The 24858-nt window shown below is 42.3% G+C and overlaps 1 protein-coding gene across 2 annotated transcripts; it reads right to left on the bottom strand.

Annotated features, from left to right (window-relative positions):
• Nucleotides 1-326: 326 nt before the first annotated feature.
• On the bottom strand, nucleotides 327-23278 carry RBBP7 (RB binding protein 7, chromatin remodeling factor). Of its 2 annotated transcripts, none has more exons than XM_036092965.2 (12): nucleotides 22956-23278; nucleotides 21973-22117; nucleotides 16976-17121; nucleotides 12960-13133; nucleotides 11796-11911; nucleotides 7695-7855; nucleotides 6808-6934; nucleotides 6606-6683; nucleotides 5946-6022; nucleotides 4142-4199; nucleotides 1469-1579; nucleotides 327-782 (listed from the first exon to the last, which is right to left on the bottom strand). In XM_036092965.2, exons 1-12 carry the CDS (start codon nucleotides 22969-22971, stop codon nucleotides 714-716), a joined length of 1278 nt encoding a protein of 425 aa, XP_035948858.1. In that variant the 5' UTR covers nucleotides 22972-23278; the 3' UTR covers nucleotides 327-713. The 2 variants fall into 2 exon arrangements, with proteins under 2 accessions (XP_035948858.1, XP_035948857.1); XM_036092964.2 differs by lacking the exon at nucleotides 22956-23278 and adding an exon at nucleotides 22399-22561.
• Nucleotides 23279-24858: the final 1580 nt, after the last annotated feature.

The raw sequence follows: 24858 nt of genomic DNA, 5'->3' as shown, positions 1-24858 counted from the left end.
TTGATCTGCTAAAATTAAAAACTATTCCTAGCTGGCAGCTCCTACAAAATAGGTTGAGGGGCCAACCTGGTTTATCCCCTTGGCTGACCCCTGCTGTATAAGCAAACAAGCTTTCTTGGGCGGGGGGGCGGGGATGGGTAAGGTAGGGTAGTTCCAGGTTTACAAGTCTAACTTCTCTCCCCCCCCCCCCCCAATCTTTGGATCGGAATACTCTCATGTACCCTGGAAAGTCAGTTCCACATACACACGTACCAGCTTTCTCAAGGGACGCACATGGACAACACATTCATACTCTCCTACCCGGGTTCTAAAAGAATAAAACCGAATTTATTTTAAAACTTTATTTCTGCAAAGCCAATCAACAAATGTTGGAGGGAAAAAGTGTAAAAGTTATTCTTGCATATTTGGGAACAGCAAGCACTTAGTTTGAGAAAACAAGGACTTAAAATAGTTGAATCAAAGGCAGTACCCTGCTACTTGTATTTTAAAACAACGGTGATGTTCTCTCTTAACATTCCTTTCTTCCCTAAAAGCTACAATATGATACAGTACGCAATAGCTCACTTGAAAGTGCTAGAATCAGAAGGTAAAGAACGCCCTATGCCATCCCACTTAACATTTCCTACTATACAATGCCTTTTTGGCGCTTGATAAACCAAGCATTCGTGTAGCATTACATACATTCAATAGAAACATTTCTTGTACTTTGGGTTTTAAGATCCTTGCCCCTCCAGTTCCGATGCTGTGACATCTGACTCTTCATCATTGTAAATATTTTCAGCCTGGAGAGGACAACCAAATAAAGGCACAGGTAAAACTCCCCATGGTTTTTACAAAATTTCCTAAAAACAGCATTTAAGTCCATCTAGATTTTAGGATTCACTGGTCAGCGTGTTTCTGTGTTGGGACATTTTTAGAGTAATTTACTTAGTAGTTTTCCCCCCCCAGTCTTGAATGAGGAAAACCCAGGGCCAGTGTTCTTATTTGGCAGGGGAGCCCACCTACACACCGAGCTGCCCACGCACTGCTACTTTGTATTGTAAAAAGTGTTTTCCAAAAGCATTTCAAGCATCCCTGAGATGAAGCAATGGCCCCGCAGTTACTGAGAGGGTTAACACCACCTCAGAAACATCAGGTTCTTAGTACTCAGTATCTGAGGACTCGTGGCACTTTGCTTCATGCCCGTGACGCAGCAGACACTGGACCTACAGCAGTGACGCCAAGAGGCCAGCCGATGAAGCGGACGACGGTCACGCAAAGCGGAACAGAGGCTGTGTCCCCATCTGTGTGTAGACACAGATTTCTCCTGACCTGACAGGTGCATACTGAACTAAAGACTTGTTAAAATGGAGAAATGTCTTTTAAGATGATACACGGTACACCAAATTTAGAAAAGCAACAATCTATAACAAACATTTCAAATAGTTTTTCTTCTTTTTACTCAGGAAAAATAAATACTTTAGCTCACCATTTGCCATATCTGCATGATGTTATCCTCAGACACCGAGCAGATGACCCAAGGCTCATTGGGGTTCCAACTAAAATCTGATATCTTGGCGGTGTGTCCTCCATGAATAAACTGTTAATAAGAATTTTAAAAAGCCTTTGTTTCATATCTTATGTTAGAAGTTTTTAGAGTGTCAGTCTTGCAACTGAGGTTTAAAAGGGAGGGGTTTTTACAGGCTTAGTAATCTACCCCTCGCTTATTTTGCAAATTTCCAAACCCTCAAAAAAGGTGAAAGAACAGTACAATGTCTGGATACCCTTTGCCTACATTCCCGATACAAGTATGTGCACAGGTGCGTTTTCTTACACACACATACCTAACGGAGCCCCCCCGCCCAAGTATTCACCCCACATCACCCAAAAGGAAGGACATTTTCCTATACAACCACAATGCCATTTCCATACCTAATAATTGAACATTAATTTACCTTCATTATCAAATATATGTAGTTGGGTACAAATAGTTAAGGCAGTAAATTTCCTTAAAGTTCTGTTACAGACTCTCACAACGGGCCCACCCGAGGAGTCTTCTGGTTCTTCTGGAGCCTCGGCCTGCTCTCCCTTCGCCCTCTTGCTGAAAGAAAGGCACACCTCCCAGCCACCCTCCATCTTTCCAAGGTGCATCACTCAAGGTGGGGATTCAAAAAGCCAAACCAACCCGGGCTCCAAAAGCAAAGCCCCACAAAGCCTAAGCAGAGAGCTTTGCTATGAAATGATGAAGGGGGCAGAGACTCCTTGCCTACAAGACACAGCCTCATGGGAAGGCACTGGGCTTTCCTTACCTCAGAATTAAGAATCAGAAGAAACCATTCTCACAGGGACAACATGAATATATGGTTTGGGACTGAGAAGTCACACTTCCTGACAAAAGTCTGATTGGACTCAGGCTGACAATTAGGTTACATGCAAGGTAACTATTTTACCTAATAATTTTTTTAGTTGAAAAATGATAGGAGAAAAACGGCTTTTCAGAATTGTGTTAAGGGGGACATAAGAGAAAATATGTTAAGACCACTGGCTTGGAATATATAAGGAGTCCTCAAATCAAGATATTGTTATACTAAAATTATAGTTAGCATCCAGTTTACCACAAGTTAAGTGTCCCTTGATTTCAGGCTCTCTGGTGAAAGGAGCAAAATCCTAGTGGATCTCAAGGACCATAAAATTGTTAAAGAACCATAATATACAGGGTACCCAAAAATAGCTGGAAACCTTGGAAACATGACAAGTACAAAAATCAGTCACAAAAGACCACCATTACTCAGTCACAAAAGACCACCATTACATTTCTATGAACTATCTAGAACAGGCAAATCTAGAGACACAAAGTAGATCACTGGTTGCCAGGAGCTGAGGAAAGGAGCAGACCGGGAGGTGATAAAGAGTAGAGTTCCTTTTTAAGGGGAAGGAAATGTTCTAAAACTGACTCGTGGTGATGGCCAATTCTGTGAACAGACTAAAAACCATTGAATTATATCCTTTAAATAGGTGAACTGTATGGGATTTGAGTTATATCTCGAAGTTTTTACCAAAGTAAAATAAGTACAAATAGCTGGATGAAAACAGCTGATACCAACACCTCAGCTAGAAAATACTTTAAAAACTACGAGGCCATGCATCACAGACAGGCTTTTAAGATTAAGTCACTCAAAAAATCATAAACCATTTAGGTGCCGTCATCTGTCTAGGATAGTTTATTGAGAAATGCTCTTCTTTCATCAGCAGTGCACAAAACATGCTGGCACGTCTGCGTGTCATCACACCCTTGTGTCACTTTCTGGCCACTGCTGTTGGGCGTGGTTAACACACAGGACGAGGAGTAAGGGGATCGAGGAGGTCTGTGCCACATGGGCTTTAGTGAGCATCTCCTGTGTGTACGGCTCACCTTCAAGGGCTTTCTTTACCTTTTAAAACGTGGTGGGCAAAGCCCAAGTGTACCAAAAATTAGTACTGGCCTAAGAACTAAAAATACGTTACAGAGGAATGAATATCTGCCAAATAACTGGTGGAGACGAATGTGGATTCTGAGTGAGGAAGAACCACTGCTAAGTCTGACCATGCTCAACAGGAAGGGGACCTGAAGCATACACTGAAGAACTCAGAAACAGGAAGGATGAGGACTGACAGGACAGACACACCACAGAAACCTTCAAAGGGCCGAGGAGATGCCGAGTGATTCAATTAGGAGCAGGAGGGAGATGGTAGACACTTGGCACCAACAAGATCGAGAATGCTTTCATTTTTGGGGCAGGGAACTTAAAAATCAGGTCACTAAAATATTTCTGTGCTGTTAGAAAATGTTAAGTATTGCTAACTGAATATCAATACCTAGCACCCCCCCCCCCAAAAAACAACCCTCAGAAATACTACAAGTGGGAATCAGTGAGAAATTATACTATTTTCCAGAAGCCCAAATGGTTCTTAGTGAAATATTCATAAAAACCTACTGTGTTCTATTTGCTATTTCCAATAAACATCAAAACCCAGTCAGAATAACCTTCAAGACCTCCAATTTGAAATCATCTCCAAGAGCTAGCATTTGAAGTTCTGACTCATTTTCCAAATTCATGGATCAATGACAAGTAGTCCAATCTGCATATGACATTTCATCTTGCATAAGAAAGCCAATATATACCAGGAGTTCTGGAGGCCCGTCTTCTGCGTCTTCTGCTGACTGTTCTTCTCCAATTTTGCTATCAAGAAAGAACATAATGCTGTCATTACTGAAATTCTTGTAGACGGCGTGAACGTTCACAAAACCAGCATCAGCCCACAAAGGGCATCTTAAAACACACACACTCTAGAAACAACTTATTTCTATACTACCATCAATGACAACTTCTATATTAATTACTGGTGGGAGGGTGGGATGTTCACTTTCTAGAAATGATAAGAGCTGTTCATAACTGAGGATGCAGCACAGAAATTGTTAATAATAAATATTAATTTAAAATTCATTATTTTTAACTGTGGCTGTTTACTACACTGGATTTAAAAGGTGAAACATAAGATATAAGCCAAGGAAAGGCTAAATTTTTTCCCTCTCTTAACAACTTCAATTTGTAGAATGTGCGCCAGCAGTCCCAGCAGTGAAATCACTCAAGTTACATACCAAACAAGTATCAGCCTTGGTATCTAGCCCCAAGGTGGACTTTGCTAGTAAGAGCTGTTGAAAAAGCAACCAAAATGCACAACCTTCCAACTGATACTTTAGTTTTCTTCCCATTAAACTCAAACCAAACACATGGGACTGCTAGACAATGATGTATATCCTCTGGTCAGGACCATTTTAATCTGTAATTTTATCCAATATAACGTAATTTTAATAGGACATAAGTCATAAAAGCGTTAAGAAACTTTACAATGCCTACAAATTTACTATTGGCACCTTTAGGGACAATTCAGCTGCCAGGGCATCAGACTTTCAACGCTTGCTGCTTCACTTCATATAACCACTAGAGTTTTCAGTTTCTAATTTTTACTACTAAAATTGTTTTCAAATAAAATAGTGTATACTCAAATGTCTGCTTTAAAGATTCTCTATATTTCCAAGATTCGATCATGGCCAGAGTTTGTTCTATACGAACACAGAACATCAGATGTTCAGAAATTTTACCATACAAGCATTTTATTCTAATGTTTTATGTTCTATACACTGAAGGACCGGTCTACGGTCTCTGCCTTGGTTTTAATAAACTAAAAACTTAGTCTACTTCAAAGCAGTACATTTAAAATAAGTATTTAAAATAAGTTATTTCTTGGTAATGATTTAAACTTAGAATAATGACATCTTAAAGGGAAGTTTATATATAAGTGAACATCTTTATTAATGGCTCTAAAGACTCAGACAAAAAAAAAGTAAAGGAGTCTGAAATTCTTAGAATGGCAACTCTGAAATCAAGGTACTTTACAAAATTGGAAGGAACTCTATAATGAGCCGCAGAAGAACGTAAGCTCTGTTACAGCGTGGCTTGTGCTTATCCCGTTCCCAGGTGTATCCCCAGCAGCTACCCAGCCCACAGCAGGAGCTCAGCTCCTCAAAGTGAACCAATGAAAGCACAGAAGAGCAAATGATAGAAACACTCTAAGAGTGCAGGTATCACGTGAGCTCCAATGAGACATGAACAGCTAACATCTATATCCCTTTCTGTACCAACAGGGTTTTCAATACAATTATGTGGATCGTTAAGACATACACACGCCCCCAACTTCATGCCTGAATAACAATAAAAACTCTCATCGTATAAATTTATTTTGCATTCCATTTGCTGATTTACTTCTATTTTACAGAACAAAGACTCTTCAGGAAGGTACCTGAAAGTTGCTTTAATATTTGGCTTATTAAACTGGGGTCAGCAAACTACTCTCTACTTTATGAATTACATCATCTGTCAGATTAGCGTACTTAAGCAGTTTCTTGTCACCAGACTCAGAATTACCTTAAATCCCACACATTCAGGCGGCGATCAGTACCACTTGAAGCCAGAATAGTTTCGTTATGTGGAGACCAGTGGACCTAGCAACACAGATTTGAAAGTGTGAAGTATCATCTGTTCCTACATTTGTGGGTATTATTCTAATCCTGGAGATTTTTCCATCTTCTGTTCTGTATCCTCTCCTTGTCCTATCCTTTCAAGTGCTCTTAAATGGCCCATCTCCTCAGCCCGCTCTCCAGGAAGGTCACACCCCAATACAGGGGGAGCTTGGCCAGGAATCCCCATAAAGTTATTCAGACCCATAACTATCCCAGAAGCTTTTCAACATTTCAATGAAGTGTATCTTAAACCTATGCAATTTGAAACCGCATATAAGGTATTTTTTTTTTCCCCCACTTAGAGGACCTACGCACACTGGACACCTTAACTAAAGAATCCTTGGATTTCACTTTTTAAACTGATCCTGTTTTGCGAGACATTTTCTACTTCTAAAGTCATAATCTCACAGAGCTCCAAGTTACTTCCCACTAGTTAACTTATACAGAAGAGGAACTTAAAAAAAAAAAAACCATAGCATGCCTGCTATAAAAGCAAAAAGATTTTAAATTTCCCCCATCAACAAGTCACTAAAAACCTGACAGACACCAGAAAACCACCACATACCTGGAAAATTTCATCTTTATGAGATTCAAAGGTATGGAGTTTTAACTTTAAATTACGCAGATCCCATAAAGCTACAGTCTGAAGAAAAATAACAAATGAAAAGGAGTTCATTTGTGCACTTCATGTAAGAATTTTAGAATATCTCACTGTAGCATAAGAAAACTGGATTCATAAACACCAAATATACAAAAACTTAAGAGACCTTATCTGCAGAGCCAGTCGCGAGAATGAACTCGCTGTAGGGGTTGAATGACAGGCAGTTGACCTCGGCAGTGTGTGCATCCACCAGGTGGCTTGGCTTGGAGGTGGTATTGGACCTGGTGTCCCATCTAAAACAGAAAGGCACAAGGCACACAGCACAAGACGAAGCTACCCGCCCCTCCCTAGCTTCTCACACCTGTTTCCATGTCCACACCACTCCACACCCCCTTATCTCTGCCATGTTCGCCCCTTCACAGACACCCCAGCCACATACAAAGCTGCCAATTCGGATTTCCAACCACTGAGTTGGAAACCACATATTCTAAACCTATAGAAAATAAATTAGGGCTATCATTTCCAGTTTCTTGTTTATGAGATTCCTGTCTTAATACCAACTATTTCAAGCATACACCAACTACTACATAGAGAATAATGTAACAATTTGATACCCACAACATAGCCTTGTCAAATTTTACTATTTGGCCACATTTGCTTCAGATAGGAGTTTCTTTATGAAACAAAACACATTATAGGTGGCTGAATGCAGCCCTGTGGCCATGACCTGATATAATCATTCTTAGCCCTCATCTTCAAAGTCACCATGACACCGATTTTGACATTTACCACTACCAAGCATGTTTCTTCATATTTACTTATCTGTTTTCTTTTTTCAAGTAAAAAATGGTGTTCATTTATATAACACAGTAACTTTTATGCAAAAAACCATTACACATGTATGGTTTCTTGTATGTCAATTATACTTCACTGAAGTTTTTAAGGCCAGTATATAACTTAAAAAAAAAAAAAATCAAACCACAGGCCACCACAATCACTGATGGTCATTCAGGACACCCATATAGCAAGACCCCACTGAAGCTTCCACCTTACATCATAAGTTTCTGATCATCAGCAACGGATCCAAATAAGGACTCATGTAGCAGATGCCAGGCCACATCCTCTACAACAGCCGAGTGGCCAGTGAAGATGGCTTTAGCATCCACAATCTTGCCTTCCTTTGGTCCTGCATTTATATCCCACAGACAGACAGTCTAAAGAAGGAAAAAGCAAACAACCTTCATTAAAAAATTATTTAACTAGGGGCACCTGGCTGGCTCAGTCGGAAGAGCATGATCTCGGGGTCCTGAGTTTGAGCCCCATGCTGGGTGTAGAGATTACTTACATAAACAAACTTAAAAAAATTATCTAACCATATAAAATAAATACAAGAGAAATAAACACAAGAGAGAAGAAACATAAACAAAAGTGAAGCTTCTAAAACAGAAGAGTATATATGCTTGTAGCATTCATCATCTGAGATGCAGAGGGCAAGGAAAGGATACGATAATGGGGACGGGGAAACCAAGCACGATGGCAGGCAAAAGACATTCAGGTTCGCGTTTCTACCGACATACCTTCAGTCAAGTATCTAAAGTTCATCGAGATTACACAACGCAACACTGAGAGCCCAACATTCAGTATCTACTGAACAGGTATTTGTGTCCTAAAAATTCACACAGGGTTGGGAGACTGGAAATTAAAACTAAAACATGCTTCTTAAACAGCAAAAATATTTGGATAAGTCTTTCACTTCACAGTAGAAGCCACTACAAACATTAGGAAGTGGGACAGGTGAATAACCCAGAAACCCCAACTAGGCTATTTTGAGAGGCCAAAGCTTAAGGGCCTGAGGACAGATCCCCACAGCGCGCTCCTCAAAACATCAGAGAACCCAAGGAGAGGCCATGGGCCTTCCCCAGGCCTCAAAGATCACAGATCAGCAGGCTCTGGGACCTAAGCCTTCAAATGACAATCATCATAAAGTTAAGAGGCAAGTTTATATGAAAAAATATTGCAAGCTATCGGGGCGCCTGGGTGGCTCAGTCGGTTGAGCGTCTGCCTTCGGCTCGGGTCATGATCCCAGGGTCCTGGGATCGGGTCTCGCATTGGGCTTCCTGCTCGGCGGGGAGCTTGCTTCTCCCTCTCCCTCTGCCTGCCTCTCTGCCTACTTGTGCTATCTGTCAAATAAATAAAATCTTTTAAAAAAATATTGCAAGCTATAAGGCAATGATTATCATCCAAACGGTTTAAAATAAAAGGTAATTCCATTAAGGTATATTTCCTGCAATAATTCCACTGACACTGGTATGGGGTTCATCTCTTTGAAAATCACTCTCTTATCTGAGTTTCTATAACAGAGCTATTTCCCAGTAATAGCTATTTACCCAGTAACAAAAAAAATAGTTTTACGTAATACACACACTCTTAGTCTTTGTTGATACACACTCAGACACACAATTTACAAGCACTGAAGAGAAAGGAACATGTAGAGCTCTTGTCATCCTCCCCTGCTCATTTCAGAAGGATCCTGGGAAGATTAGCAAGATGCCTGGCACATGCAGAGCCCTTGGAAAACAGTCAGCTATTATTATAACTAGCAACTCCCAGCCTGGTGTCTTCAAAATGCACTAGTAATTAAGTTACTGAGCATAACTCATCCTCCCTGTTTCAGGGACTCAACCACGCCCACTTTGAGGCAAGTGGAGGAAAGCTTCCTTTCGGAGAACTAAGGAAGACCCTTGCTTCCCAGCCTCTCTTGTGGCTGGGACATGATGTTGGCTCCATCAGTCTGACCATGATTTTGAACTGTGAACATCAACAGGGAAATCTGTTCTCATGACTGCGAGTGTGTGTGTGGGGGGGTGCACAGTGGAGAGTAACATCCATTGGTCTCTTCTCTGTGTTTTAGGCCATTTTCCAGCCAGCACAGCAATTCCGTGAGCTACTCTGCCCAATGCCCTTCTGATAAATTCCTTTTCTGTTTGTATCAGCCAGAGTTGGTTTTGGTTGCTTGCAGCTAAAGATTCTTAACTGGGCCAATTATCTACTTTCAATATTTAAAAAAGCATAACAAATTGTGACCAGTAGAAATATAAAGAAAGTCTGTGACGGGACAGGCCCTGTTCTAGGCAGGAGGATATACTGAGTAAGAAGGTAAAGAACCTGTGGCCAAGTTACAACAGCTTTCAAAAGCTCCAGAAGTCTACTCTCAGCTCTGGGCTGGTGTTATAGCAAACATGTTTTGCTTACAGTATGGGATCCATGAAGGAAGGTATGGAGCTGTAGGTGGCAAGAATGCTACAAACATTGATCTACAATAAATTAACAAAATCACTTTGCATTTGTGTGGTACTTTTGTTAAAATACTTGTATTAAGGATGCCAAGATAACTCAATAGGGAAAGGTTAGTCTTCTCAACAAATGGTGCTAGAAAAAACTAGATAACCACATGTGGGGAATGAACTTGAACCCCTACCTCACACCATATACAAAAATTAACTCAAAATGAATAAAAGACCTAAATGTAAGAGCTAAAGTTGTACAATTCTTAGAAGAAAACATAGATGTAAAAATCTTTGTGATGTTGGATTATGTAATGGTTTCTTATATAGGATATCAAAAGCACAAGTGACAAAATAAAAACTACATAAACTGGACTCAAAATTCAACTTTTGGGCTTTGGAGGACATCAGCAGAAAAGTGAAAAGACAACCCACAGAGTGGGAGAAAATCTTTTGAAATCCTATCTGATAAAAGACTTATATCCAGAATATATAAAGAACTCTTACAACGCAATAAAAAAACAAAATTTAAAAACAGACAAGGGATTTGAATAAATATTTTTCCAAAGAAGGTCTATAAATAGCCAATAAGCACATAAAAATATACTCAACATCATTAGTCATCATCACCACAAGGAGACAAATCACTCCACCCCCACCAGGACAGCTATAATAAAAAAGACGGACAACAACAAGTGCTGACGAGGAAGTGGAGAAACTGGAAGCCTGGGGTACACGTTGCTGGTGGGAATGTGAAGTGGTGCAGCTGCCTTGGAAAAGCTTGGCAGTTTTTCAAAAAGTTAAACATAGAGTTACCATATGACCCAGTATTTCCATTCCTAGGTAACTACCCAAGAGAAATGAAAACCTACATCCACACAAAAACTTATACAAAAATGTTCATATAGCAACATTATTCAAAATAGTCCCAAAGTGTTAAAAAAAAAAAAAAAAAAAAAAAAAGGAAAAAGGAAAAAGCCCCAAGTAGGAACAACCCAAATGTCCATCAACTGACAAAGAATCACTTCTGGCATATCCATATAATGGATTATTCAGTCATAAAAAGGAGTGACATACTGACCTATAACATGGTTGAAAAACTTACGCTAAATGAAAAGAAGCCAGACAGAAAAAAAGCACATATGATTCCATTTATATGAATTATCAAGAAGAGACAAATCTACACAGATAGGAAGTAAATTAGTGGTTGCCAGGAGCTGGGGGAAGTGGGGAGTGACTGCTTAACGGGTATGGAGTTTCTTTTTCTGACATTTGATGAAAATGTTTCAGAAGAACTTTTTTTTTAAGATTTTATTTACCTATGAGAGAGAGAGAGAGAGAGAAAGCACAAGCAGGGGGAACAGCAGGCAGATCCCTGTTGAGCAAGGAGCCCGACGCGGGGCTTGATCCCAGGACCCCAGGATCATGACCTGGGCCGAAGGCAGACGCTCAACAGACTGAACCACCCAGGCGCCCCTGATGAAAATGTTTCAGGACTAGATAGTAGTGATGACTGCACAACTTTGTGAATATACTAAAGCCAATGAAATAATAAACTAAAATATAATTTCTGTTTATCAGGTCTCACAAACACTTCATAGTCTCCATTACAGAGATACACTTTGAAATAATGGGACACCTTTTGCCCACCTTCCCTCCATTCTAAGGCTGCTTCAAAAGAGCTCTGTGGAATTCTAAGGCTCCAACAGGGCAGTATGATAACCATTGCTCTAAATCCTGTGAAAATGTTATCACAGTAATCAGGAGTATTATCTTAGAAAACCTTTCTCAACAATACAGCGCTCCTTCAGCGCACAGCTCTCCACGACAGTCTTTAAGCACATGAGATTAGAAAGAGTAAGTCTCTCACATGATCGTCCGATGCACTTAGGAGATGTCCACTCAAATTTGAATTCCAGGAAAGACCATAGCCTTCCTTTTGGTGGCCTCTTAACCTAAGATCAGGATTACATTCTCCACTTGGGTCTAAAAAAGAAAAGAAACACATTAACTACTAAGTGATTTTCTGTTTATCAGAACTAGTAAAAGCAATCCTCACTCCTCACTGAATGAACCATAACATTCATTGCTTGAAGCGTCACATACAAACTATGACTTAGGACTTGGTCTGACCCACAGCCACCCTGAAAAGCTGTTCTCTGTGCTTCATTTCAAATACTCAATGCAAACCAAGTCTCAAGATCATAAAGTGAGAGTTCCTTTGCAAAACCTAGTACTAGCTCCAACACAAAATACTGAAAACTACAGCTATACCTTCAAATTTGAGTGGTGGCAACCTGCCCCATCCCCGGATCAATTTTTTTTTCAAACAGGTTTGTGAGGAAAGAGTTAACACAGCAGGTCTGGTTGCTCAGTCCTTGCATGTCTCCAGGGTAGCCTGCAACCATGACTGACCCTTAGCCAACCCCTAGGAATGTGACCCTCACAAAATTCTTCATGTCGCCGACTGATGAAGTTGTGTATGCCCAGAGCAGTGAGGTGTGCTGTAGCAGCTCGTCAAGACTTGCAGGATTGTTTAGCAAGATTCATGATGTATCTGGCTTCACTGTTGGGGTCCTGAGTTGCCCTTACCATGGCTGGTCATAGAACAGAATGTTCCTATGTGATCAGACCTCTATAAAAACACCAGATCCTGAGATTCAAATAGGCTTCCCTAAGCAGAGACATTGATCACATGCCCCTTTGGTCTGCTGCTGGAGAAAAAGCACGTTCCCCGTGGCTCCGGCGGGGAAGGACTCCGAAGCCTGTGCCTGGCCTCTCTAGACTCCGCCTGATAGCTATCTTTTCCTCCTGCTTTTGCTCTGTAGCCTCTGCTGTAATAAACCCTAGCCAGGAGTATAACCTGTTGGGAGGTCCTGTTACATCAACTCAATTTTGAGGGTGGTGACGGGACCCCTGAAACCATTTTTAAACCTTTAAAAATTATAGATTATACTAGTCTTAATAATCTCAAAGCAATTATTTCAAATCAAGAAAAATGTTCAAGCAATGGCCTGATTTCATCACTACATACCTGGTTTAGCAGGGTGCTTTGTATAGTCAAAAACCAGCACATCAGAAGATGGTGTTTTTGTAGCAATGATGTGAGGATTCTGCGGCATGTAACGAGCACGGTTTACTTCTCCTTCATGGTTAATTTTAATTTCACATTCAATTTTTCCTGTTACAGAACCAAAGCCACCAAATTCTAATGTGAGAAAAAAGAAACACACTTACGATTAAAAATCACAAGTCATTTAGTGTAATCCACCCAACATATTTTAACCTGACAGAATACAACACAAATTAACTAGAGAACACAAAATATGGGTTCTTTTTTTTTTTTTTAAGATTTTATTTGTTTGACAGAGACACAGCGAGAGAGGGAACACAAAAGCAGGGGGAGTGGAAGAGGGAGAAGCAGGCTTCCCGCGGAACAGAGAGCCCGATGCGGGGCTCGGTCCCAGGACCCTGAGATCATGACCTGAGCCACCCAGGCGCCCCAATGGGTTCACTTTCCACTTGGAATTAATTTATTCTCAAAGCCCATTTGAATTGGAACATGTTGATAGCTATTTTATGCAAGTTAATTAATTGTTTCACCTTGGACTTAGAATAATTAAGAACTGGCCTCTTTCAGTTGTGAAGAGGATGTAATTATTCCCTAAAATCAGAAATCCATGCTAACTAACCCCCACCCAACCCTAAGACATAGACATATTGGTTCCGCCGATATGGTGGATACCAAATTCAACTGCTAGTGGAGTGCCAAAGCTAAAACGAGGGGGGCTAACCTCTATCTGGTGTGTAAATAAGACTACAGTGTTGAGGGGCGCCTGGGTGCCTCAGTCGTTAAGCGTCTGCCTTCAACTCAGGTCATGATCCCAGGGTCCTGGGATTGAGCCCCACATCGGGCTCCCTGCTCAGCGGGAAGCCTGCTTCTCCCTCTCCCACTCCCCCTGCTTGTGTTCCCTCTCTTGCTGTGTCTCTGTCAAATAAATAAATAAAATCTTAAAAAAAACAACTACAGTGTTGAATAGTTATTAAAAAGGCCTTGGAAAAGCAACAAAATCACATAAAAAGTATAAGGAACTTCTGAGAAGCAGCAAGATAATAGCAGAAAGAATACAAGTAGAGAACATCTAAGCAGATAAGGACAAATAAGAACATTTTCTTTTTTTGTGTTCATAGATTAAGAACTCGAATAGTTGCTAAAAAAAAAAAAAAAAAAAAAGAACTCGAATAGCTGCTGACGCTTAAAAAGTTGGGAGGTTTCACATTGTAACTGTGTTATTTCTTCCTGACCTATATTGCTGCTTCTCTGCACATTCCTTTTTTGTTCCCCCTGTGTCTCAGGTTAGGGAACACTAACTCAAATGCCTAATGGAGCCAGGCAGGTAAAACAAGTAAAACAGACTAGCTGGGTCCTGGAGAAAACCAACTGAAAGCAGCAAACCATTTCTCAGTTTCAGCCAGCTCTTGCTATATAGGAATGCTTAATGAACACTGGCTCCCATGGTTTAATGTTGGCATTCAGCCATTCTTCTCTGTGGCAAACGTAGCTTACACAACCATATACACAATCACCTCTCTCCCTCTCAGCACGGTCCCTTTCCATCATGTCAATGGGAGAAATTTGGCCCAGCCTTTCTAAGACTGCCACTCATTCTGAGACTGCTCCAAACCTGCCCCGACTTTGCTCTTTCAACCTACCACCCAACCCTCCACCACCACCCCCCACCGTGGACTCCAATGTCCGTGGACATTTCTAATATAAAGACACTCAAGTTCCCTAATTCCTTTACTTAAGACAACCTGAACAGCTCTCCTCTTTAAAAAAAAAAAAAAAAAATGGATTTCCAGGTAAGATTTACTTTCAACACAGGGCCTTGTTTTCTCAAATTCAAAAGTATGAAAATAAAAACCACTATTTTGGGGCTCCTGGGTGGCTCAGTCATTAAGCGTCCGCCTTCGGCTCAGGTCATGGTCCCAGGGTCCTGGGATCAAGCCCCACATTGGGCTCCCTGCTCAGCAGGAAGCCTGCTTCTCCCTCTCCCACTCCCCCTGCTTGTGTTCCCTCTCTCACTGTGTCTGTCAAATAAAATCTTTAAAAAAAAAATTTAAAAAACCCCACCATTTTAATAATAGTATGCATTAAAAAAATACTGTAACTGGAAATAAAAAGAGGTGCTAACCATGGATTATTTCAGTCACTTGTTGGAATGTAATACACTGAACAAGTGACTTCAGTAACTTAATACATCCATAAATTATGCACAAATTCTTAAGCCAAACGTCCAATAAATATATACTTTAGGATTAAAAGCCACTAAAAATTTCTGATTACAATATTTACAGAAATAATGCATAAGGTCGTAGGGAAATGGACTGTGAACTGTGGCAGTGGCAAACAGATTAAATCATTTTGGAAAATAGTTTTATACTATTTTAAGCTGACAATGAATACACCGTACGACTCAGCAATTCCACTCCACTAGATAAATTTTCCATGTGTACAAGCAGACATGGCAAGGATGTTCACTGAAGCACTGTTTATAAGAGCAAAATACCAAATAGATGCAATCCAACTGCCCCCCTGGTAGAAGAATGAATAAAGTAAGGTTTAATCACAATGGAACACTACACGGCAGTTAAAAAGAGATAGACATCTACACGGTATGCGCACATACACAAAACAGCACCCAAAGAAAAAAGCTGGGGAAAAAACCCCTTTATATATATTTACTATTGTATGAGTAATAAAAATACAAACAGTTAAAAAATGGCACACTAATTTCAGGACAATGATAAATTCTTCAAAGGGAGGCAAGTTAGGAAAGGGGTATGGGGTCGCAGGACTTTAGCTATAAAATGTTTTATTTTCAATAAGAAAAAAACTAAAGTAAATTCCTTAAAATGTTAAGATTAAACCTTTTAGGGCTGTGCAGACAGCACTAACCCAACAGGTCTGGTTGCTTAGCCCTCACAGTTCTGCGGGACACTGGGACCATGAATGACCCTTGGCCAAGTCCTAGGAACATGGACCTCAGAATGTTCTTAATGTCACTGATGGACTGATGATTTTGTGGTGTACACCTGGAGCAATGGACCATGCTGTACCAGTTTGTCAGGGTTGCTTTGCACAAATACCAAGATTGACGACATGCACCTGGTTTCATTACCGGGGTCCTAAGTTTCAGTTGTCTTAACTGGCTGCCAGCAGGATGTGCCTGTGAAAACAACCCCCCACAAAAGCCTCAGATCCTGACACTCAGATGGGTTTCCCTGGGCAGAAGAGAGATTCAGCACATGTCCCTGTTGTTTGCTGCCAGAGAGAAAGCACATCGTGTGCAGCCCTGGAAGAGACTTGTGCCAGACCTCCCTAGACTCCCTGATGTCTATCTTTTCCTTGCTGCTTTTGTTCTGTATTCTTTACTGTAACAAACTTTGGCCACGAGTATAATTTGCTATGAGTCTTGTGAGTCCTTCTAGCACAATGACCAACCTTGGGTGATGGTGAAAAGACCAAACCAGGGGAATGTATGTTTGACAGGAGAAAAAAGGAAGTCAATAGCTTCCATAAAAAAGCCACTATTAACTGGTACATACGCCTGACTTTTTCCTATGCAAACCCAACACATATTATTACTTTTTACCAAAATGGGTACTATAATCGTACAAAGAAGTTACTCAATTTATCTTGGACACCTTTCCATACTAGGGCATACAGATTTGCCTCATTGTGAGTCTGTGTAAAATTTCAGATTTATCGCATTCTTAGGAATTGCTGCACAGTAATTCATACCACAATGTGTTTAACCAATTTCCTATGAACTAACATCTGGGTTGCTAGGTTGATCTTAATTTTTCAATCCTGCAAATAATGCTATTGTGAAATCCTTGTGCACATGTGTGCAAGTAGTTCTATGAGATAAACTCCTGAAAGTTAAACTGCTAGGCCAAAAGATATTAATAGAAAACTGTAATAACATATTAGGAAAGAAGGCACACTCCCTTAAACATCAATACTGGAATATATGGTATACCTACCACCCTTCTCACTGTCACAGTGGGAAGCATCAAACTGTGCATCATCGTTCGGAATATGGACTCGAGCAACCACGAGATGATTCTGCTCATCAGATGTGTGAGTCCCCAGCACCAGCCAATGAAGGGCATAATCCTTTCCTTCCGGTCTGTTTAGGAAAGAAAATAAGTCACACTAACCCTACAAGAAATCAGTTGCTAACAAATTCAGTCCATCACCAATCATACTCATAATCATTGACTTCTCACCTAAAAAATATCTTCCATTTTAATAAACTAGACATTTCTAATTTTCCAATAAGAGGCAACAAGACAGAATGGAAAGTTTAAGCATTGAGCCAGAAAACTGGGTTCAAATCCTGGCTCAAACTAAAATTAACTACATGCAATTCTTTAAATCACAACTTCTTGGGGGCCCCAGTTTCTTCACCTAAAAAACAGGTTATGAGTGCAAAAGGCATGAAAACGCTTTATTAATGTTCATGGTGCTTAAAGTTTATGAAATGGGGACTCTCAATTTTATGGGGGGAGGGGTATCTTTGTTACCTTGCTTTATGGAACTTATTTTGAGGCTAAAGAACCTACTGATGCTTCTTGGCACCCTGGTCAAAACAGTGATTTTTTACAACTGTATCTATTAATGATGTTTTCCCATTTGTATTATCTAGAATAGCAATTTTCACCTGTGCTCCATGGTCCCACCTCAGTGAAGAGGGCCAAGACTTAAGGCTCTGGGCCCCAACACCAGACAAGTTAGGCTATTTATCTGTTTCTAAAGTTCAATTGTACAAAGGATTCAATCGATTTTTAAAAAGGCTTGAGGGTTGCTTCTACAAATGTTAATTTACTAATAACTAAAAAAAATTACAAGATGAAATTTTACCAAGATTTGGCTTAATGTAAAAAAGAACAATAAATACATACACAACTCCAAGAAGAGAATAATGCAGCCATGGCTAAGCAATAGCAACTTGTCTGAAAAAAGACATGAGTCTTAGTCAATGTATGTTCAGGGGCCAAAAATAGGATATACCTATCAAAACAGTTAACTCTATCTTAGATGAACTTATATGGGGAGGGGGGAGGCAATGCATGTGAGCACTCACCCACTTATTTTTAAATGAAAAAAAACTTAGAAAAGTAGGCTCTAAGCAATGTAGTTTAGGAAGACTGAGACAAAACAAAATCTTCGTAGCTCAAAATGAAAGGGAACTTAAACACATCTCATTAAAACCATTTGAAGAGAAATAGGAATGCTTGAGAGAAGGGAAGCACTGCAGAGCAATATTAAGGCTAACATAAAAAGGAAGGAAGTGACTTTTTAGGGGGTTAAACAGAAAAAATAGGACCTTTCTAAGGAGCAGGGTCCCAACATGGACTGGAGAATCTAAAAAATTCCTCAACTCTAAAATTCAATTCATATATCCCTGACACAATAATCATATAAGGATTTTTTTTTTTACTGGAAATCCTTTCATCTCCATCATTAAAATACAAACTTATTTTCCTGAACCAATCAATATTACAATGTTTTCCTCCAATGCTGAATGCACCTAAGGCTGCAGAAGCACTAATGTTAAAAGACCTTGTCCATTTTCAGTGCCAGCATCCTTTGATCACTTGGACTTCACTGCTAAGAAATTCACCTAACAATCACAGATTATCACAAGGTTATTCTCAGTAGCACTGTCTTAGTGGCAAAAGACCGATAACAACCTAAGTATCCATCAATAAAGAACTGATGACATAAATTATAATATATTCATAAATGGAATTCTATGGAGCCCTTAAAACAAAAGAGCATATCTAAGCATGCTGATAGGAAAAAGTCTCCAATATAAACTACTAACTGTAAAGTCAAGTGAATAACTTGCTACCATAAAAAAAGATGGAGGGGAGGGGAGCCTGGGTGGCTCTGTTGGTTAAGCGTCTGACTCTTGGTTTCGGCTCAGGTCATGATCTCATGGGTCCTGGGACTGAGCCCCTTATCGGCCCCCGCACTCAGCCGGGAGTCTGCTTAACTTTCTCTCTCTCCCTCGCCCTCTGCCCCTCCCCCTGCTCATGTGCACATGTGTGTCTCTCTTAAAAAAAAAAAAAGATGGAAGGTAGATATGTATATGTACTTATTTCTGGAAGGATGGGTAAAAAAAAAAAAAATGCCAAAAATGACCCTCTGCTCCGGGTAATAAAACCAGGAGAATAAGGGACATGGAAAGGGAACTTATATTTCACTCCATGCACTTTGTACCACCTGAATTTGAGTGATTACAAAGATTTTTAAGTAGAGAGTTAGTATGTTTAATAACAAATTATTTAATAAGAGATATGGAAAAATGAAATTACTTCTTAGAAACACCTAAATAAAAATTTTTACAAGGCAAATCCACTATGTGGACAATTACCTAACTCAGTTTAAGGACAAGAATTCAGAAAGTGCAAGTAATTATTAGGAAGTATGTTGTATGTAGTATGTAGGCAAAAAGCAGGCCTTGGGGCGCCTAGCCTAGGTGGCTCAGTCGTTAAGCATCTGCCTTCGGCTCAGGTCATGATCCCAGGGTCCTGGGACTGAGCTCCGCACTGGGCTCCCCGCTCAGCGGGAAGCCTGCTTCTCCCTTTCCCACTCCTCCTGCTTGTGTTCTCTCTCTTGCTGTCTCTATCTCTGTCAAATAAATAAATATTAAAATAAAAAAGAAGGCAGGCCTTATGAGGTTGACTAGGATCTAGTTCCTCAAAGACTCAGGGAGTTAAGAGTAGCCAACATTTCCAGTGTTCCATATAGTAACAAAACACAATCACAGTCCCTTCATATTCCAAATAGAATCCTGCAAAAGCACCACAAAGCCATCCTCAACATCCAAGAATGCAGGCTGGCTGGCATTTTCTTGCATTCCCAGAGCAACTGCACATCCCACAACCAGATCCCACTTCTTTGTATGCAAAGAACACCATGGAATACATAATTTAAGGTATTTTCTGTTAAGTTCTTAAGTGTTAATATAAAAGCAGTATGGGGGGAGGCTGGCTGGCTCAGTAGGTGGAGCGTGAGACTCTTGATCTCAGAGTTGTAAGTTTGAGCCCCACGTGGGGTGTACAGATTATTTAAAAACAAAAATCTTTATCTGGGCTAAGAACTTACAAATTTATCATCTTTAAAATTGTTACACAAAACATATCATAGGTAACATTTTCAAAAGACATGAGTAAGCAGTTTTCATTGGAATCCAAATAGAGAAACAATTACACTCTAATAAATTATTTCTGAATACAAAGGGGTGGGAATATCAGCATCAGTCACCACTTACTGCGTACTTACACCGTGCCAGCACTTTAACAGTGCATGATCTTATTTAATTCCCTCAAAAGTAGGCAGTCAGAACGGCCAGCACCTCCACTTACAGATCAGACAGCTTGGGGACAGAGACTAACCAACGTGCCCTAATTTAGCTACTAAGAAGCAGAATTCAAACTCCAGTTTCTAACCTTAGAGTCCCACCCACCCCCGCTGTTTTCTACTGTTAAGGTAGGTCAAAAAGATCCAAAAGAATGTAAATTAAGCTGTTAAAGCTTTTAATTTACTTAACAGGAATGCACAGGAAGTCAAAAATACATGGTGTTCAAAATGAGAACCTGAATACCCTTAAGTATTTGATGCTCAGAATTGTTATGTCAGTGCTTAGAAGTCTCCATTATTTATTTATTTCTTGGCTACTCTTCCTACATCTGTATATCTACATTGTGATTTTTGGGAACCCCAATGGAAGCCCCTACCTGTATGGAAGACAATGTTTGCATATGGAGAATCTGGCCATTGAAGGAGTAACCTTATATAAAATTAACTTGCTCTTATTTTCATTACTTGTCTCAAAATCCCCTTCCTAGTTTTGTTAATCCTCATTAAATTATATGCTCACAATACCTAAATTTAATAGTTTTAAAGTACATGGCCAAGTTCCTATTAGAAAAAGCGCAAGTGCATGAGAAAGGTAGTCTAATACAGGGCTTGCCTCAACTCTGGGATACTCAGTTTGGGCTCAAAATCACATTCCAGGGGCGCCTGGGTGGCTCAGTTGGTTAAGCGACTGCCTTCAGCTCAGGTCACGATCCCAGAGTCCTGGGATCGAGCCCCGCATCGGGCTCCCTGCTCAGCTGGAAGCCTGCTTCTTCCTCTCCCACTCCCCCTGCTTGTGTTCCCTCTCATGCTGTCTCTCTCTCTCTCTCTCTCCCCCTGTCAATTAAATAAATAAAATATTTTTTAAAAAAACCACATTCCACCACTTACAGGCTGTGTGATCTTGGGAATTTTACTTAACATCTCCACCCCCGTTTCCACAACACAAGGATGATAAAAAGTAATCACAGTATAGTTCTGAGTATTAAACCAAACAAGGGGACACAAAACTGTTCACATGTGCCAGGCCCTATTTTAAGTGTTCAATAACACCAGCAATTATTACCAGGGAAATTTTAGAAATGGCTGAAAAGAACACTCTTACGAAGACCAGCAACAGCCTCAAAGTGTATTCCACACTATTAGCCAGTAACATCTTTTCTTTGGTGATCTGTTGCTAAATTCTTTTCCCCTATGTCAATTAAAACCTATTCATATTGGGGTAGCTGATTACATGGATGTGCTCACTTCATAAAAATCCATCAAGCCATATGCTTATGATCTGTGCACTTTTCCGTACATACCCTATTTTTCAATAAAGTTTTAAAGAAATCCATTAGTCTGGGGCCCCCCAAAATGCCACTATTTAAGCCCAAGAAATGTCAAATATGTCAGATGCTTCCCACGAATATCATTAATGACACTTTATCCCCACACTTACGTATCAGAAACCATCCCATAAATCACTTGTTTTGAAAATATAAATCACCTGCCACCTCATCCAAAGGCTAAACTGATTACACGCTCATGTTGTGTGTGTGAAATGCCGAAACTAGAAAATTAAGGACAATAGTTAAATCTATGCAAAGTAAAAGTTGCCAGAAACCCTTACTTAGTCACTTCAGGAAGCCACTGAACCGTAAGACTCGGCCACTGAAGAGCATGGGTCATAACCAGGTCATACAGAAACGGTGTATTCTTCTTCCAGATTTTATATTCTTCATTGATGACACGCTCCTCCACAGTATCTTCAAACACTGAAATTTGGAGAAAGCCCATACAATTAAGTGGCTGAGAGAAATCGAAGTCAGAATCTGTACATAGATACTAGAGGTCACCTCGAGATGGCCACACCTAATCCACTCAGCTTTACCTCTAATTTGGACACGAACTAACTGCTCTTCCAGAATGTAGAGAGAGTATTTATTAACACCAGGAAGCTTACTTTTTGCACTTAGAAATCAATACCGCTTGCGTATACAGAATTGGGTAATTACACAGACAACGATTTTGTTTCGCCACTTACAGCTGTTCGCACCTGTTCTAAGATGACGACCCATATGCACAGTGGCTCCACGACCCACCCGGAGAGACGAATCCACGTGTAGCAAAAACCCCTCGGCCCGCTCCCTCCATCCCCCACCAGGAGCGGCCTCCGCTCCCACGAAGCCCGCGTCAGCAGCCATAGACCGGCGTGTTCCAGAATCCCCCGGACAAGGGCCGCGACCCCGAAGCGGTCGACGCGCGCGCGTGGAAGGAGCAGCCGTGTCCGCTTTCCGGTGGCGGAGGCCGCCTCCGCCCGAGAGCCAAGGGCGCCGAAGGGAGCGCCGCCGCCGGAGGGGGGAGGGGGATAGGGGGAGCGGAGGGGGAAGGGGGCCCAACCCGCGGCCCCGCGCCCGGCTCCGGAAGTGCTCGGAGCCCTCCGCGCCGCGATCCCGTACCGAGTAGGCCCCTCGAGGCGCGCGCCTAGCCTCGCGCCCGGCCCCGCCCCCTGCTCCTCACGCCAATTCGCGCCTTTCGCCGGCGCGTGCCGCGGCCTCGCGCGCCCGCCGCCCCCCGCGGTCCCGGCGCGCGCCGCCCCGCAGGGCCTCTTACTCTCTTTACTCGCCATCTTGCGTCGGGTCGTTCGCCCCTCGCCGCCGCCTCGGACTCCCCTCGCTAGCCAACAGCCGCCCAACCGCAGGCGTTCCTGCCTCGCCCAGGCGCGTCACACTCTTCTAGCTCTCGAAGCGTGAGCTCCGTCTTACAGCCTGGGTGCTCCCCAAACGCTGCGTCCTTCTCTCCTGCCTCCTCCCCGCTCGCGGGTACCGAGGTCTGAGGCGCTCTTCTCTCTCTCTCCAAACTTGGAACGAGACTTTTCAACCCGCGCCTCCCAGCCCGCCCAGGCAGCTGAGCGCAGGCGCATCCGCCCTGGGAAAAGTGAGAGGCGGCGGAGAGGCGGGCCTGGGAGCCAACGGCTCGGTCGTTTCAACCAATGAGGTGCGGCAGGCAGGTTTCACGCGGCATTTGGAGGCGGGCTTCTGGGGGTGGGCGGGGCGTTCCGCGGCAGGAAGTTGGCGAGGCGCAGGCGCGAGGACTCGCCCAGCGCTCCCAGGGCCGGGCGCGGGGGCGGATGGGGGGCGCGCGGGGGTGGGGCGGATGGGGGCGCGGCGTGCGGGCTGCGCGGGGGCCACGAGCCCCGGGGCCGCGGGGCGTGGCTGCTTTCCGCGGTGGGGTGGGGGGGGCAGGGAGACTGCCGCCGCTTAGCCAAGCAAAATCTCAGAGCGAGGGAGGAAAATGGTTTCTAGTCTCGAGAGATTACTGTGCCCTCAAAATCTTCCCGATAATCACGGGCATGCAATTCTGTGCACCCTGAAAGGTTTCCCTCCGGCCGACTGGCTTTTCCTGGGGCCCGGTCGAGCTGAGGTGGGGTTCGTTGGAGGCAAAGGGAACCTTTTACAGAGGCCGCGGGCGTTTTTGACTGCTGAAGCCGCTGGGCCTCCCCGTTAGGCTAAACCTGCGGCCTGTACTGGCACAGGCCGCCGACAGCTCAAAACTGACTTGAATAACATTTTCGTTTGTTCGCACATTTGGGTCCTTAAAATGATTTGCGGCCTCTCGAACTGCAGAGAATTGTGTCCCTACCCCGGCGTTCTTGTCTCCGTCCCAGTCCTGGACCCTGCTGAGTCATTCCTGTCACCTGCAGGGGTCCCAGGGCGACCCCACTGCACGATGGCGAAGCTGGGGAGAGCTGCCCTAAGCTGACCCGGGATGGCTTACTTGAGCCCTGCTCTACCTTGGAACTTGCTAGCCCCTGAGGAGTGCGTGGGGGTGAGGGGAAAGTGGGCTGCAAGGCCAGAAGGGCCAGAGGGTACCGGGTTGGGGGAGGTGGCCAAGATGCCTACGTGCAAAGGGAACCTCGGTGTACATCCAGACTCGGAGAGAGGCTCCCCCTGCAAAAGCACCCCAGAACATTTGCTGCCTTGATATTTTCCAAATGCTTTCACGAGAGTGACCATGGTGATCCTCAGACGAAATTGTTCAGTTGCCGCTGTGATGCTCACTTTTCTGATCAGGAAACAAACTCAGACTAGTCGGTGGCAGAACCAGTAATATTACCTTATATAGAAATTTACTGTCTCGTGTCTCTGCTTTCCAATAGGTTACAATTCATTATTATAACACTCTGCCTTCATGTCAGGCCCAGGAATCTTGTTAGGGACTAGAGCTGGGGCGGGGCGGGGCGGGGCAGAGGGGAGCCTCGGCTGGAGAGGGACGAGGGTTGGAAGGTGTTTAAATAGCACAGCTCTCATATTCTAGAACACTGGTTGGCAAATGTTTTTCTGAAAGGGGCCAGAGAGTAAATATTTTAGGCGTTGGGAGCAACTACTCAGCCCTGCCACCTTACAGTGAGAAAGCAGCCCCAGACAATATGGATAAACCTGGCTATATTCCAATAAAACTTTATAGACACTGAAATTTCATATAAATAATTTTCACTGAATTTTCATATAAATTT

This window comes from Halichoerus grypus, chromosome X (assembly GCF_964656455.1).
Source record: "Halichoerus grypus chromosome X, mHalGry1.hap1.1, whole genome shotgun sequence".
Lineage (NCBI taxonomy): Eukaryota > Metazoa > Chordata > Mammalia > Carnivora > Phocidae > Halichoerus > Halichoerus grypus.
The sequence above is the reverse complement of the archived record's forward strand: the minus strand, read 5'-3'. Positions and strand labels throughout refer to the sequence as shown.

Bases quoted from the DNA above. Each gene is read 5' to 3' on its own strand.
- RBBP7 (XM_036092964.2), bottom strand. From the start codon at position 22,546: ATGGCTGCTGACGCGGGCTTCGTGGGAGCGGAGGCCGCTCCTGGTGGG. The intron at 22,118-22,398 runs GTGCGAACAGCT...TCCAAATTTCAG, and splicing joins GGGTCGTCATCTTAGAACAG to TGTTTGAAGATACTGTGGAG. The intron at 4,200-5,945 runs GTAATTCTGAGT...CTTTCTTGATAG, and splicing joins CTGAATGTGTGGGATTTAAG to CAAAATTGGAGAAGAACAGT.